Source organism: Diorhabda carinulata, chromosome 5, assembly GCF_026250575.1.
Source record: "Diorhabda carinulata isolate Delta chromosome 5, icDioCari1.1, whole genome shotgun sequence".
NCBI classification, from domain to species: Eukaryota; Metazoa; Arthropoda; class Insecta; order Coleoptera; family Chrysomelidae; genus Diorhabda; species Diorhabda carinulata.
In genome coordinates this window covers 27878359-27893484 of record NC_079464.1, presented here as the reverse complement: position 1 = coordinate 27893484, position 15126 = coordinate 27878359, and the positions used below count along the sequence as shown (strand labels likewise).

Sequence of the window (15126 nt, the reverse complement as noted above, 5' to 3'; positions counted from 1 at the left end):
ACCGGAATCAAATTTAGCAGAAGTTGAGAGTATTCATCCAATTTTTTTTTGGTTCATTGTGTCAAATGATTTTAAATGAGGAAAATGGTCTACAGCTGATTTTTTACCTGATTTTCCTACAGCCTCAACTTTGTTTCAAAGCCTTCAATATATGAAAACATTTGAGTGACAATCAGGTTTTTACCCTGTAACTTTATATTCAGATCAGTCGAGTGTTTATTTATATCTACCAAAAAGGCACAATCAATCACGTAATGCAAAAAATCTTTCTAAAACTACTCCTGGACTGAGTGAACGGTGAAATAAGGGACATCAAAAAACTTTTCGTCCAAATCTTGTAAAAATTGCCTGAAGTGTCGGTGATTTAGTCCTCTACTCCTTATAAAATTTATAATTTTTATAAATATTTAGATGCCAATAATCCCTGATGAATTATACAGTGAAATCCCACAAAATTTCCTGATGTTTTTTGTTTTAATTTAGTTACAACGCCGTTGACTTGAGAGTACGAGTTTTTAAAACATTGAATGAAGTCTAAAAGCTCTAAAAAAATGATTCTTCTCTCTGTGGCACATTGCGATCGCGGGCCTTATTCATACGGCCCAGGGGCCGGAAACGGCCCGCGGGCCGTGTCTTTGACATGACTGGCTTAAAAAACCTATTATATATCGCACGTACATTATTTTTATTTTGTTCCGCTGGTATAATCTCTTTTTCTTCTATTAATTTTCTTCACAAATGGACATTATGAATGTAGTGTACTGATAATTGTCAGTTTTTAATTTTTTTATACTTATTTTTTAATTTAAATGTCGAGAAAACCGTTTTCTCGACGCTAACATTAAACCGTTTCTTTCATATTCTATTAAGTTAATAAGAACCAGAATTCAATACTAGATTCTAACTAAAAAAATCGTAATCTCTTTCAAAAATCCTACTCCTAAACTTATTTTTTATAAACTCATCCACATTTTCGGCGTAGATAATAAATCAACAAATTTTAGTTCAGTAAAATTTATTCTTTTCGATAAGTCTAATCCGGCTTAAAAGTAAAATTATATTTCTAATCCTAGTAAAGCTGGGTTGCAGTAAAATTTTCATTTCAAACCCGAATCATTTTATTTTATAATTATAATACTTTCTATATATTTATTTCATAAAATTAACAAAAAATTGAATACTACTCGTGGATTTAACAATTTCAAAGATATAAAAATATGTAAAATGGTGAAACTGTTATTTTAATGAATACGATATCTTTGTTGTTGAAATGTTTCTGGTAAGTCAAAACTGAAAAACACTATTATTGGTATTACTCAGGATAACCATGAATTGTTATAATTCAAATTGATATAACACGTTCCCCGTGTTGACCATAAACACTGCCAGTATTTACATAACAACATAACCAAAACCCTGCACAATTACTATTGCTGTCAACTTTCCAAAGTTGTTGTTTTTTAAAGTGTACGACATGTAACTGTACTAAAATCGAAAAAATCACTTATTTCCTCACATACAGTTATCTAATGTCCTTAAAACTCTCACAAACTGAATGAGAATAAACAATTTTATAGTCCATTCATTTAGCGGGTGAAACAAACTATTTGACTGAAGACTTGACTAAAAATATTTCGTGGTAGTTGTTGAATATGTAACTTTACGCATTGCTTTACACCGATGGTATCTTAAGTGTAATTTTTTTGTAACCATTCCTCATAACTACATTTTGGAACTTTTCGTATAATCTATTGTACAGAAGTTGGCTATGATGTGTGCGACAAGTTCCAAGGAATGTACGTTTTCCATATATAAGCAGCTCTACTTCTTGTATAAGACTTGGAGAAACGAGTTGCGACTTATTTAGCAGAACCATATCATTACACCTGTAGAAAAATAACTGCTGACAAATTTTTTAGCAGCAAATCACTTACAAATGTTGGTACAATAAAAAGAAATAGGAAATTGAGATATTAATTCATCTCATCGCATTTTAGACTGATACAACAAGAGTAAATTAAATTGGCAAAAGATCAAAACCAATTTTGTCATCATGATGATAAAATAGTAACTCATAATCCGAGATAAAAATTTGAATCAGAAATAATTTTCAATCATAATGCACTAAGGGAAACGGTTATACTACTATGTCCTGTTGGACGTTGAATAACTGAATTTTTACAGATTTTATGTGTCGATTAAACCTGATTGAAGGTTTGAAACAAATCCCGAGTAAGATAATTTCTTTTTGAATTCTCCGAATAATTATTGTCCCAACAAACACAATGCCTACCAAGAACTAGACCGTGCCATCGCCATATAGAAGAATCTAGGACAATTTGTGATTTTGCTTCTGTTATGTTCGACCTCTTCGACAAGATGGCGATGGCGAAGGATATGTCATAAGATACCACGAGGACATGCTGCATTATTTGCAATAATCCAATTTGTGTTTCCCCCTGTAGGGTCTCCCTGAAGATGGAATGCAAATGGAGATTCCTTAGAGCAGATTACATAAGTTGTTTCTTATTGAATTGTTTTTATCATTTATTTCGTTATTTCATAATATAGGTCTTTACAAGCGCGGATACAAGGGGGGTCATGGGGGTCGTGACCCCCTACCCTAAACTCTGATTGATTAACTTAGTTTTTTGTTTCTTATAAAATGGCTTAAGTAGGAATATGTAAAAGTACGAATTATATTATTATATATGATTTAAAGTCGATGAAGAATTTAAAGGTTTAAAGTAAAGATTGCGTAAAATTCGTCATTATGCTGTCAAAAACAACGTAATTAACTTATATTTTGTGGGTAAAAGACTTAAAATGCCATGTCTTTGGGGGAGGAGTCGTCCTAATACTAATGACCCCCCTTTTGTCAAGATTCTGGACACGCCCTTGGGTTTTTAAAATTTAAAATTATTTCGATCGATTCAAAACATTAATTATTATTATTTCACCCTGCTTATTACATAATGTTAACTACCATCAACATTAAATCAACATAATTACAATTACAACATTAAAACCAATATTTAAAGGTGTTAAAACCTAATATAGAAATAACTTTTTGACTCCAATGAAATATTTTCGATTGATATTTAATTGTGCGTTAACCTCTTCGTAAAGTTAAGTTGAAACATTTTTAATTGAGACTGTTAAAACATATTAAACTAAAATTTAAAAAAATCCCCCTCAATTATCCTCATAAACAAAACAAAAATATTTGAAACGCACTTAACTCTTACTTATGATTTTTTCACTAAATCAATGATATTTTTATGTCAAAAACTAATGTGTAGATACACCCTGTACATATGTATCCTTCAATTCGAATGCCTTTATTTTTTTTTTTTTTTTAATAAAAACAATTTCAATACCAAGCGGAAACGGAGATCTTATCAAATGACAAGCACTTCAACGCAGATGGCCTTAAAGATTTTAGCACCTGATCAAAAAGTCATTTCAGTTCTTATCTACACATTTTATTCCAATGCCAATAGGGCCCCGTTCACATCTACTTTGATATTATTAAAAGTCATAGTTTTATTCATTAATATTAATGACGTTATTTAGAAGCTTCTTTAACATATCATCTTGCAATGTCAGCCAGAATTATTATAACATAAATATTAGTAATGTTACAGTACAAAATATGACATATTATCCCGTACTACTGGCCCCATCTGTTGTATAATTTGTAACGAGTATCAACTTTAGAAAGTGGAACGATTAGCGTTACATGTCACTCTGTTTCTCAGTCGGTGTGACAGCTCTCCAGCCTTTTACAAACTAAAGATTCCTTCCTCAACAGGTTGATTGATGATTGAAAAGATGATTCATCAGTTTCTACTAAATAGAAACGTCATTTTGCTCGCGCACTGTATTAACAACTGAATTACTGTCAACGTTGATTTGTTAAAAGTTATAAATATATCTACCACATGCAACGAACGTTATTATAAGCCGGATTATACAAGAAATATTATTGTATTCATTTATCTATGAAAGCCATTGCACTTTGTTAAATCTCAAACCAGAGCATGGTCGTTTTATAAATATCACAAACAAACCAACAAACAAATTGTTAAATGATAAAAAAGAAGAAGTTAGGTTAGGTTGGTTTTGTTAAACGTCATAGAAAAAGTATATTCATATTCATATAAAAGGTTTAAAGACAATATTGAGGGAATAACGACAGGAATTGATATTAGTGTCAAAAACCGTAAAATTCAAAACTTAACCTCCGAATTTATATTTAAAGTTCATGGAGTAAATTGGGAGGAAATGGAGGGATAAGAATTGAGAATACGAAGATGGTCCCAGACATAAGGATGGCGGTAGTTGTTTGAAAAAACCACTGTATTAGATAGTACACAATCTGTATGTTTCAAGTTTGAAGTTCTTTGGTGTTTGTTTGGCAGTCATCAATAGTGAACGTTTTCAGTGAATTTGTAAACATGGAAAAAATTCATCGTTATATGATACAATACTTTTATTTAAAAGGCCTTAAAGAGAATCCACAAACCAGTACTGGATGATCGATAGTAGGCATTCCAAAAAGTGCTGAAAATTTGGACATGAGAAAGCTTCGCACAAGATGGGTGCCGCGTTTACTTACAATGGAACGGATTTTAGCACCGTTTCATAACTAAGGATGAAACGTGGGTCCATCTCTTCACACCCGAAACAAAAAACAATCAAAGCAATGGACTGAAAAGAGAGAACCGGCTCCAAAAAAGGCAAAGACCGTTCCATCTGCTAACAAGGATCTGGCGTCGGTTTTTTGGGATGTGCGCTGCATAATTTTCATTGACTATCTTGAAAAAGGTAAAACTATCAACTGCGAGTATTATGCGAACTTATTACAACATTTGAGCGAAGAAATCAAGCAAAAGCGGCCGCATTTGACTAAGAAGAAAGTGTTGTTTCATCAAGACAATGCACCAGCTCGAAATTAAGGAATTAAAGTTTGAATTGCTACCTCATGCACTCAATTTGCCAGATTTAGCCCCCTCGGATTATTTTCTGTTCCCAGACTTGAGAAAATGGCTCGGTGGTCAAAGATTTTCCAGCAATGAAGAGATGATGTCGGCAGTTAATGGCTATTTTGAGGAGCTTAATGATTCTTATTATGAAAAGGATATCGAACTAATTGAAAATTGCTGAGAAAATTGCGTAAAATTCATTTTTTTTTTCATCGTATAGTCGATATTCACATCATTACAAAGCCAATCGATCTATACGTGACTGCGTCAAAAGTATTTTTCAGTTAAACATTATTTAACACCGAGTTTTTAACGGAAAATTGTTGTCAAAGTAATTAATACTAGTTATTAGTTAATAGTATCTAGTAATTACTAAATAATCTTCGAATAAATACGAAAATAGCTGAAAATCTTGTCAGTTAATGACGTAAAAGTTTATTTTTAAGAATTTCCAATACCAATAAATCTAAATTATTTACATCACATCGAAAGCCATTACATCGGCCATCCATTTTGACTGAAAGAGCTATTAAACGAAACCACTAATTTTGAAAAGTGTTCAGTTAAAGGAGAGTGGTCGGGAAAAAAAGATTATTGCTTTGTAACCCATAAAACAGCAGATGAGCCTCAACATGAGATAATAATGGGCGGTACCAAAATGCCACTGGATCGACGGTTAATGCTTAGGTTAAATAAATCAGAGAATATTTATTTATTTGGACCCATGCAAGACTATTGGCTTTCAAACATAATTTTTTAAAATATAGATTTCAAAATAAACAGACAGAGTACGAACACGATCTATTTTTTCAATTTACTTAGTTCAATATTTTTAGAAAATTCTGTCACATTTAAAGCTACAACTTAATTGTAGGATCAAAAATTTGCGATACTCAAACGGTCTATTTGAATATCGCAATTATTTCCAACTTGAAAATTTCTTTAATAAGTCCTTTATTCACTTAATCTATTTAAATACTAGCACCGGACTTGTCTAACTTATAGGATAAATAATTATTCACTAATTCTTAACTAACCTTAATAATTTATTTAAATTCTTAATTTTTAACTTCGTTCCGTTAATTATGACTTGTAATTATTAACAAAACTAACTCCGTTAAACAAAATAATTTCTCAAAAATTCTAGGAAATAAACAAACAAAACAAACAAACAAAAAACCGTGCTAGAAATAAGTTCTGAAGAAACCAATATAAACAACACGCGGCTGTTCATAAATAACGCATTTCAAAAAGCGTCACGAATTCACCAAATTTTAGAATTCCATTATAACCGAACAAAACCGGCTTCACGGCCCATATTATGAACGAATTCGCAATAATACATAAACTTTCTTAGTCAGCCAATATTATTACGTTTTGGACTAAAGTTTTATTTAAAAAGTTCTCCAAGATGATGTATATTGAAATTCCTAAACTCTATAATCACGATCTTCTTGATCGTAAAAACGTTCTTGTGAGCACAATCCTCGTATGAAGACCATATTGACTGTGTTTTTATTTCTGGGTGTACCAAACGTTCATCTACTTAAAAATTTGAACATGTCCAAACATTTGAAAATAAGAGCGAGCTTTTGATCAGTATTGAGCAATCATCATGTCACCAACCTTGCAGGTAGCTCTATTAAATGTAACTTTGGTAACTATTTAGAAGTGGGACTCCATCCAAACTTACTCCAAAAATTGTTTCGAGCATCTAGGGTTGTTTTTAGTACATCGAAGGTACTTTAAAAGTGGGAGAGACACATATTTTCTGTCATAACACCTATATCGGAATAGAGCAATAGCACATGAGGTTTAAAAACAAATATTAGAGGTCGGGAAATTACTCCGATATGTAACAATCACTTCCTTCCCTCCCTGCGTGTTTATCTATGTTTTGTTTGTGTCTAGAAACAGTTCTGATGTTGTAGCTTCATAGTATACTGATGGACACAAGATTTTCTGCACCGTATAGACTTGACGGTTGTTTACAATTATTTTCATTCACTCTTTTATCTAAGATGAGGTGATTTTTCACTTTTTGTTTTCATTAACTCACGTTTTGTTTGCTTTCGAAGTGATCGATGAAATTTCTAATCAGTATATTAAAATCATGGTGTGTGGCTGTGTACGTGGACGATTCAGCGGGCCTCAACGGGCCCCACATTTTCGTCCCGCGAATATATAACAATTTTACCCCCTTATTTTTGGACTAAGTTTTCGCATATTTACTCACTAGATTACCACTTTTAGAATTATATTTGCGTGACTTTTCTTCGATTTCTAGTTCTTCCGCTTTTTAGTATTATTAGCATTATTATTTGCGATGAAAAATTGATTTATCTAAAGAGCCCTAACATGGAAAATCAGCGGTTAAACAAAGAACAAATACCATAACAGATCGACTCGAGCGAATTGTGCGCTTGATGGAATCATGTAGGTTTAGTGTATATAGTGGGCGGCAGATCCGAATATAAGAGGTTTTATTGAAGAAATTGTCCAGATTTATTTAACCGAGAGCGGGTACTCTCACATTAAGACGATGCTTATTTGCATACTGCGAAATTATACCACCTCCAGTATTTATTCCGGACCTTGTACCGTTAGATAACTATTTATCCAGATCCACGACGAAATTCTTGCAGATGGAGATATTGAAAATGCAGTGCGACAAAGAAGTTGCTTCACGTTGAGTTAAATACATAAATTACTTCGAATATCAAGGATTTCTTTTTAAATTGTTACGTACAAATTTGCGAAATGGGTCCTTAGGCCGACCCTATTTAACTACAAAAAAATTTTAAAATTCACGCAGCGCCTTTCCTCTGTTTTTTATAAATGGCAAATGCGCCTTTGATATTCAATTTTTTTATTATAGAAGGCGGTTTATTTACAGTATTTATTTCAAATAATTTCAAGTCTATTTATTTATTAATTGTGTTTCTGTTTGTTCTAGAACTTTGCAGAATATTATTTGAGTATAAAAGTTAGTTTAGTTTTAAATAAAAAGTCGTGACGAAAAGATTGAATCAGTAAAAGTAACCGCAGAAATTGTTCAAGTGATATTTATAAGTAAATTATTATAAGTTAAGTGTATAATATAGTGTGTAAATAAATTAAGAACGTTAGAGACAGTGATTAATTCACCCCACGAATAGAAAGAGTGTAAATAAATACGAAAAATGTACAGTATAATTATTTAATATAAAGTGAATATTGAAAATCGACATTGTTCATAATACAAACTCTATAATTTTCATTCATATTAATAAAAAGTTCTTATACATCTCGTTAATCAAATATGTTTCTGCATATTTGTATTTTGGGGTTATTTCAAAATTTTTGATTGTAACTGTCATTTCTTAGAGATGAAACCTGCGAAAAAATGGCTCTTATTTCTTGGACTGGACTAACTAACAACTTTCAATATTCGTGCACTATATTAGTGAACTAAAACTTGAATTGATGACTAACAAAAATAGCTCGAACTCGAACGGTTCAAATAAGAAAAAAAAACCATCTGAACAGGCACAATTAAGTTCCGGATGGACTTAATTAGAAATCTTTAAATCCCCGAATAATTGAATGGCCCAACGAAACCAAAATGTAAATTTAAATCTACTTCCAAAGTCATATAAAGAATATTATTTATCGGCGTGGAATACAATAACACAGTAATGGGTGTAGCGGTTCGTATATTTCTAGTGCCTTTGTTATATTCTCATTCGTCTGAAGTGAGTGTTTGGTCCACTTGAACGCGATCGGGTCTCAAAGCTCTTCTCAACAATATTCGGTATAACTAGCTTTCGGTAGAGAGGCATATTTCAGACTGTACAAAGCTCAAGCCGATCTTGGGAAACTAAATTAAAATTTAAACTTGGTACAATCGACCAAACATATTATAGTCGTTGAAAATTGTATTCTTCTTCTTCTACACACAAATACAATACAAAGATGTTCCAGAAAATTCAATCGTTCATCAACAGATGCTATTTACATAACTCCACTCGACGTTTTGTTTGAATCTCGGTTAATTCTTGCGGCATTATTCGACAACTGTTTATAGTTCTTACTTAATGATTCTAGAGGGAGATGTATGGTATCTTTAAGAGGTCCGAGGAAGTACGATAATCGGCAAGTGTTGGTACTATTGCTTCCCTTGTATCATCGATATCCCATGCAGGTGACGACCTCAGCGTGAACGATCTTCAAGCGTCAAATCTCTACTATTAAAAATATTAAACCGACGCTGTAGTTCAGTTTCACATATTGTCCTAGCTTGTCTTAACAATATCCGAATTTCATATCTATCGCCACTCCGTACCCTCTATATTTGTTTGTTTATTTAATATTAGTTATACTTGAAATTTTTTGATAAAATTTTTACCAATCTTAAGACTTTGGCCTCCGAAACACCTAATATAACGTAAAAACACATATACAGATAATTATAACGATTTAATTGCGAAGGTGGTGGCGGCACGACATCCTCCCGTCTCCCCCCGTACTCGAGACGATCCTCGCGCCCTCTGCTGGAGGTTATAGCTTGTATAAATTACAAGTCGGGTGCTAATTGCCCCATAAATTTAAAGTCGACTCCTACCGCCGTCCCCGAACCACCCCGTCTCTTTCACTAGTTTTAATTAGTTGCAAGGTAAGTACTTGCCAGTATATTTATAAGTAACTACCTTGTAGCAAGGGAGGTTTCTTAGCAGACATTTTCCACGTCGCACGCAAATATTCCTAGGTGGGGAAATCAGAGGAATCGCTTACTTTCATTGTAATAATGGTCTTTTAATTGTTTACTTATATAAAATGCGTGACTATTTCAAAAAAGAGTTTTTGTTCTCTCAATTCACCAAAAAATGTTTGAATTTCAACAAAAATTTGCATACTATTTAGTACTAAATCTACACAACCTGGCGTAATGAACTAATTTTCTAATTTCATTTCCAACTAAACCTTTTTACCTAAAATTATTCATTTTATAATTACTTTGCTCATAAAAACAATACATTACACGACATCTACACACCAAACTTAATACGAACTTTAAAATTTTCATATATTGCAGTTTCCTTGAATAAATATTACTCTTCTACTTAATAGATGTCACGACGTTACTTCTATAATATTTACCAAGCAAATATCAATAACGCATATATATCAATAAATTTCCATTATTTGTTTAAATTGTCTTACCTTAAAAATCTTACATACTTTATTATTATATGTTTCATTTGGACACATAACAATGCGACGTCTGTTGTGTAACTTAGAAAGTAAAATCTTAGTAATGATTAGTTGTTTAACATGACTGTAGAGGTCACTACAACCTATTTCGTTCATAGATTAATTTATAATACTAAAATTTTGCTAAATATTGAATTCAATAATTATTTCATATAATTTAATAATAATAATCCCCACAAGATACTTATCTTAAAACTTCATAGCTGCACAGAGTTAATTTCTTAACCTGATTTAAGCCTTTTTCTAATAAGAATTCTAGTCCGTAATTACTGAACATTGACCATACTAAGTATATCTAGTATTGAAAGTATTTGTACGTACTTTTCGGATTCTATTATTATAAGTATATTTTTATCATTAACAATTGTTATTCATCTATTTCGCTGCTTATGTTACTGTTTAGGCAATGGATTTATTCTATGAATTAACGTTATCTATGTTCTATGATTAAACAGTTTGCTTTAGGTTAGATTTTTGTAGAAATTTTTGAAAATGTGGAAAAATGTAGCTTCAACAATAGTTTCCTCATTGAAAACACAGAAATTTTTATTTCCTCATGAATTATTATATCAACCAGCTAGAGTAAGTATAATTCTATCTAACAAACCGTTATGTTATTTTTGTAATAAACTTTTCAGACTACGTTTATCTTGAAAAGGAAATTTCCTCCGCAACTACATAAGAAAGGAAAACCACAAAAGACCTTGAGAAGTAGACATTATGTGTATGAATTAGTTCAAAATATTGCTGGTGAAAGACAACCTAATATGGAGGTTATCCTTACTACATTTGTAGAAGGTTTAGGGAATGTAGGTGATAAAGTATCAGTGAAACCGAATAAAGCTTATAACCAATTGCTACTTCCTGGTTTAGCTGTCTATGCAAATCCAGAAAATGAAAAAAAATATAAAGATGCTATAGATGACCAGAATGTAATTAAGTTCAGTACTCCTACAGCGGCGTATGTAAGTTTTTAAAAAATTTTAATTTCATTGAAAAGAAATATAATTTAAATAATTATGAACTAAGGTATCCAGTGGCGTCACGACCCTGGGGGACGAGAGAAACCGGACCCTCCAAGATCCAAAAAATATAAAGTTCTATGAAAAAAATCAAATAATTTTTATATTGCAAGATGTAAATAGAATATGCTGGTAATGTCAATGCTATTTTTTTCGTTTAATTTCAATTGATGTATGCATAGTATAAAGGGACACTCTTTCTCCCCCTGCAAATAAAATGGACCTGTGCCGACCCCCGGAGGTTTTGTGTACCGACCCCCCCCCCTGAGTCAAATTCTGGGCACTCCACTGAAGGTATAGAATTTCAAAGATAACTAGAGGCGGCAAAAAATGATTAACCTATAGGCGAAAAATTAGTAAATCCCCCACTGTGTATGTTATTCATTTCTATTCTTGCATTTATATTTATTGTGACTCTTCTCTATGTGTGAAACTTTCTTGGTATCCAACAAATTTTGTTTTTTTCCAAGTTACCTTATGGTTTGTTGTAATTTTAGACTGTTAAAACATTGTCTCGAATGCTATTATCAGTAGTTATGAACAAAGACACGCCTTGGACATTAAAACCTTGGCATGTGAAAGCTTCATTCAGAAAGTGTGGTTATAATGTTCCGGAAGAAGCTATAACACTTCCAGAACAACCCATATCTGGACCTAACTTGGATTTAGAAGACAAAGAATTCTTTGTTACAGTTACAGTAAGTAACCAATGAAGGATCATATACAACATGCAAATATTTTCTCATTTTTTTTTTTAGATAAATAAGCAAGAAAAGGTAAACGTGCGGTGTAGGTTACATCATTGGAGTACAGAAGTAGCAACGAGATTACCTCATGTTCACAACTTCTGGGAAACACCAGCAGAACCTATTATACCAGAACAGGCACCAATTTTAGAAGCTCTGCCCAAAAAGCCACCTATCAAAGTTAAAATAGAGACGAAAAAAATCAAATAAAGTGTTTAGTTTAGTAGGTGGTTTTATTCCTTAAATCTAATAATGAAACGTAATCACGGATTAAATAAAATTTATATTTATTCTAAACTAAAATTTACAATTATTATCCTTTTTATTTTTATCAGACACTGTATACTTGTCATAACTCTTGGTAGGATCATAAGGTTCCCATCTACTAGCAGGGAAAATGTGCTTATTTCTTTCATACCAACTCCTCAGAAGTACTTTTCCAGCATGTGAATCTTCTTTTTCTATTGAAGCATCACTAAGAAGCCTTATGTCGTCGTGAACATCAAACTGAAAAAGAGGACCACTTTTGCCTCTTGCCTACAAAATAAGAAAATAACTTTTTAAATATTTCGAGGCACACAGTTAAAGAATCATGCAGGGGTAAAACTACTTCTACAAGTTCTCCACCTCATGTTTGGGATAAACTCAAAAACTATCAAATATATTTTCAATGGATTTTCACTAACAGATGATGGAATATAATTTAGATATAAAAAATTTCCTAGTATCGTAAATATTGAAAAAAGAAAACATCAATAATACCACAATGTATCATTTTGTTAGAAAAAAAGAACAAATTTTGTATGTTCATAATGTCTCATCTAAAAGTTATTTATCAACTAATCTTTCTTTAAGTAATCCAGCCATTAAACTATTCTAATTTTTTTTTCAAAATATACTTTGCTCCCTTAAAAAAATAGTGATTGCAGCAAAATAAATAAATAAACCTAAAATCCGGAAATCAAATTCTCATTCTGGTTATTCCTTTAATATACATGGTGGTGAAATATAACTAATAGATAGGACTATGAAAGAGCTAATAGTCAATGCATCGACTACTACTGCTTATATAACACTTGACTGCTCTTTGAACATTAAAACATAAATGAGTCTTTGAAATGAGCAAAGATATTTTATTATACACCAAATACAAGACACAAAAAAAGGTTAATAATTGAGTAATTGTCACAAAACATTAATTACCACTGTAGATAAAATGCAAAGGGGTGAATCAAAAGCACAACAAATCAACATGAAGCACAATCTTACAAAAACAAGAGAGGAAAACTGTGTAAGAATTGGATAGAAGAAATGAAGATGGGAGGAAATAAAACGAAATACACGGGTTAGGTAGGATTGGAAACTGTTCTGGAAAAAGGAATCCATGTAATGACTCAACTCAAACAAGTCTTACACCTGAATAGGCATCAAGACTAAGCTAAATACATCGTTTTATTTAAATATTTTCTGTTTCAATTTTTCATATGTAACAGATCTACTTACTTTAGTTACAATAAAATCATAGAATGTGTAATGGTGAGGTAAAATTAAATCTTCTTTGACGTACATCAGTTGATCTGCCATTACCGTTTTCAACTCTGAAAATTCCCTCCTCAATAACTCCAATACTTTTTGCAAAAACTGGTAAATCGAATTTCCTATTCAATAAAAAATTAATTGTATATATTAACATGCAGTATATTGGGTAATTAAGATACTATGTTATAATTATATAGTTAGTAATAGTCACCTTTTTTAACCCTAACTGTTCTTCTATGCCCTGAACCATCCCAATAACTGAATGTTATATCAATTTCTTCTTCCTTTAATTTTTCCTGTTGCTCAGCCCATTCTTGTCGTAGTTCCTCTCTCATTCTATTCTCTTCCTCTTCTCTTTCTCTATCTGGCAAGAAACTGGTGTCTACATTTGGATCTTTTCGAATCTGAAATATTTAAGCATTATGAAATATTTTAAACCTTTATTATAATTTACTCACACCTTTTTTAAATTAGATTTGTGAATTTCTTCGTTAGATCTCTTAAAGCGGCTGGATTCAAGTATTTCTTCATCTTCTTCATCATTGCCTTCTGCTTCTTCAAGGGAAAATGATAAGGCTTGTATCTAGAATCATACTTGAAGCTTTTTACTTTAAACTGAATATTACTAAGTGAAAAGAATGTAATTCATTCTAGATCTGTATATTGTTACATCAGTAATGTTATTGTACCTGTTTCTTCTGTTTATTTTTTTCTGCTTGCTTTGCCTCCATTTGTTTCTGTTTCTCTCTCTCCTTCTCAGCCTGTTTTTGAGCCAATTTTTTTTCTCGTTCTTTAACAATATTCTCCTGCTTGGCTTTCATCTCATCAAGAGTGACCAAACCAATTGTAGAACTCTATGAATGTAAATATTGAAACCATATGTGGTAAATACTTGTTATATGGTCAAAAAATATGAAAATTGCTGTTTTTCAACATCCATTAGAGATAACCCAAATTTTAAAATGTATGTGATTTTTAATAAGAAATTTCCAATATTAGATTCCCAACATTAAAGTAGCAGAGACGTTTGCTTTTACTTACTTTAAGTTGTTGTTCCACAGCATCATAATGTGTTGCAAATTTATTTTCAATATTGTTTAGTCTTAAGTCTTCCTCAATTCTTTTTTTCCTTATTTCTAGATCCTGCATTTCCTTTTCTCGTTTTTTCATTAATTGCATGGCTCTACCTGCTTCACTTGCTGCTCCTTTATAATGTGCCATTTTTACAATATTTGGTAATAACTTTCAACAAAAGTGCATACAATCAATAGAACATACAAACAGTAAAAAGAGTGTACTCATATAATTTGAAATGAAAGCTGACATAAGAACAACAGTACGAAGTTGCTTGCTTTCCTGACATTACATTTGCGTTCAGTGGAGTACTAAAATTGATTGGTGGAAAATTCTTAAAAAAAGCAAATAATTCAGTAGAACTAGGACAATAATTTGAGTATTATTTTTGAAATTTTGTAACAAAATAGATTATTGATCTCTTGTCATTGTTTTCTGTATGCTGAGAATTTTTCGCATCTATCCATCCCGATACAAACCTCACCTAATTAATTAGATTATTTA

At 31.7% G+C, this 15126-nt stretch overlaps 2 protein-coding genes across 2 annotated transcripts; one reads left to right on the top strand and one right to left on the bottom strand.

Annotated features, from left to right (window-relative positions):
- The first annotated feature begins 10548 nt into the window (after positions 1–10548).
- On the top strand, positions 10549–12232 carry LOC130893851 (39S ribosomal protein L9, mitochondrial). The gene is made up of 4 exons (XM_057800271.1): positions 10549–10823; positions 10880–11206; positions 11761–11961; positions 12022–12232. The coding sequence occupies exons 1-4, from the start codon at positions 10734–10736 to the stop codon at positions 12217–12219; spliced, it is 816 nt and encodes a 271-aa protein (XP_057656254.1). The 5' UTR covers positions 10549–10733; the 3' UTR covers positions 12220–12232.
- Positions 12233–12282: 50 nt separating this feature from the next.
- LOC130893850 (protein FAM50 homolog) lies at positions 12283–14896 on the bottom strand. Its single transcript, XM_057800270.1, has 6 exons — positions 14590–14896; positions 14238–14402; positions 14009–14131; positions 13760–13952; positions 13513–13667; positions 12283–12546 (listed from the first exon to the last, which is right to left on the bottom strand). The coding sequence occupies exons 1-6, from the start codon at positions 14767–14769 to the stop codon at positions 12307–12309; spliced, it is 1056 nt and encodes a 351-aa protein (XP_057656253.1). The 5' UTR covers positions 14770–14896; the 3' UTR covers positions 12283–12306.
- Between the last annotated feature and the right edge of the window lie 230 nt (positions 14897–15126).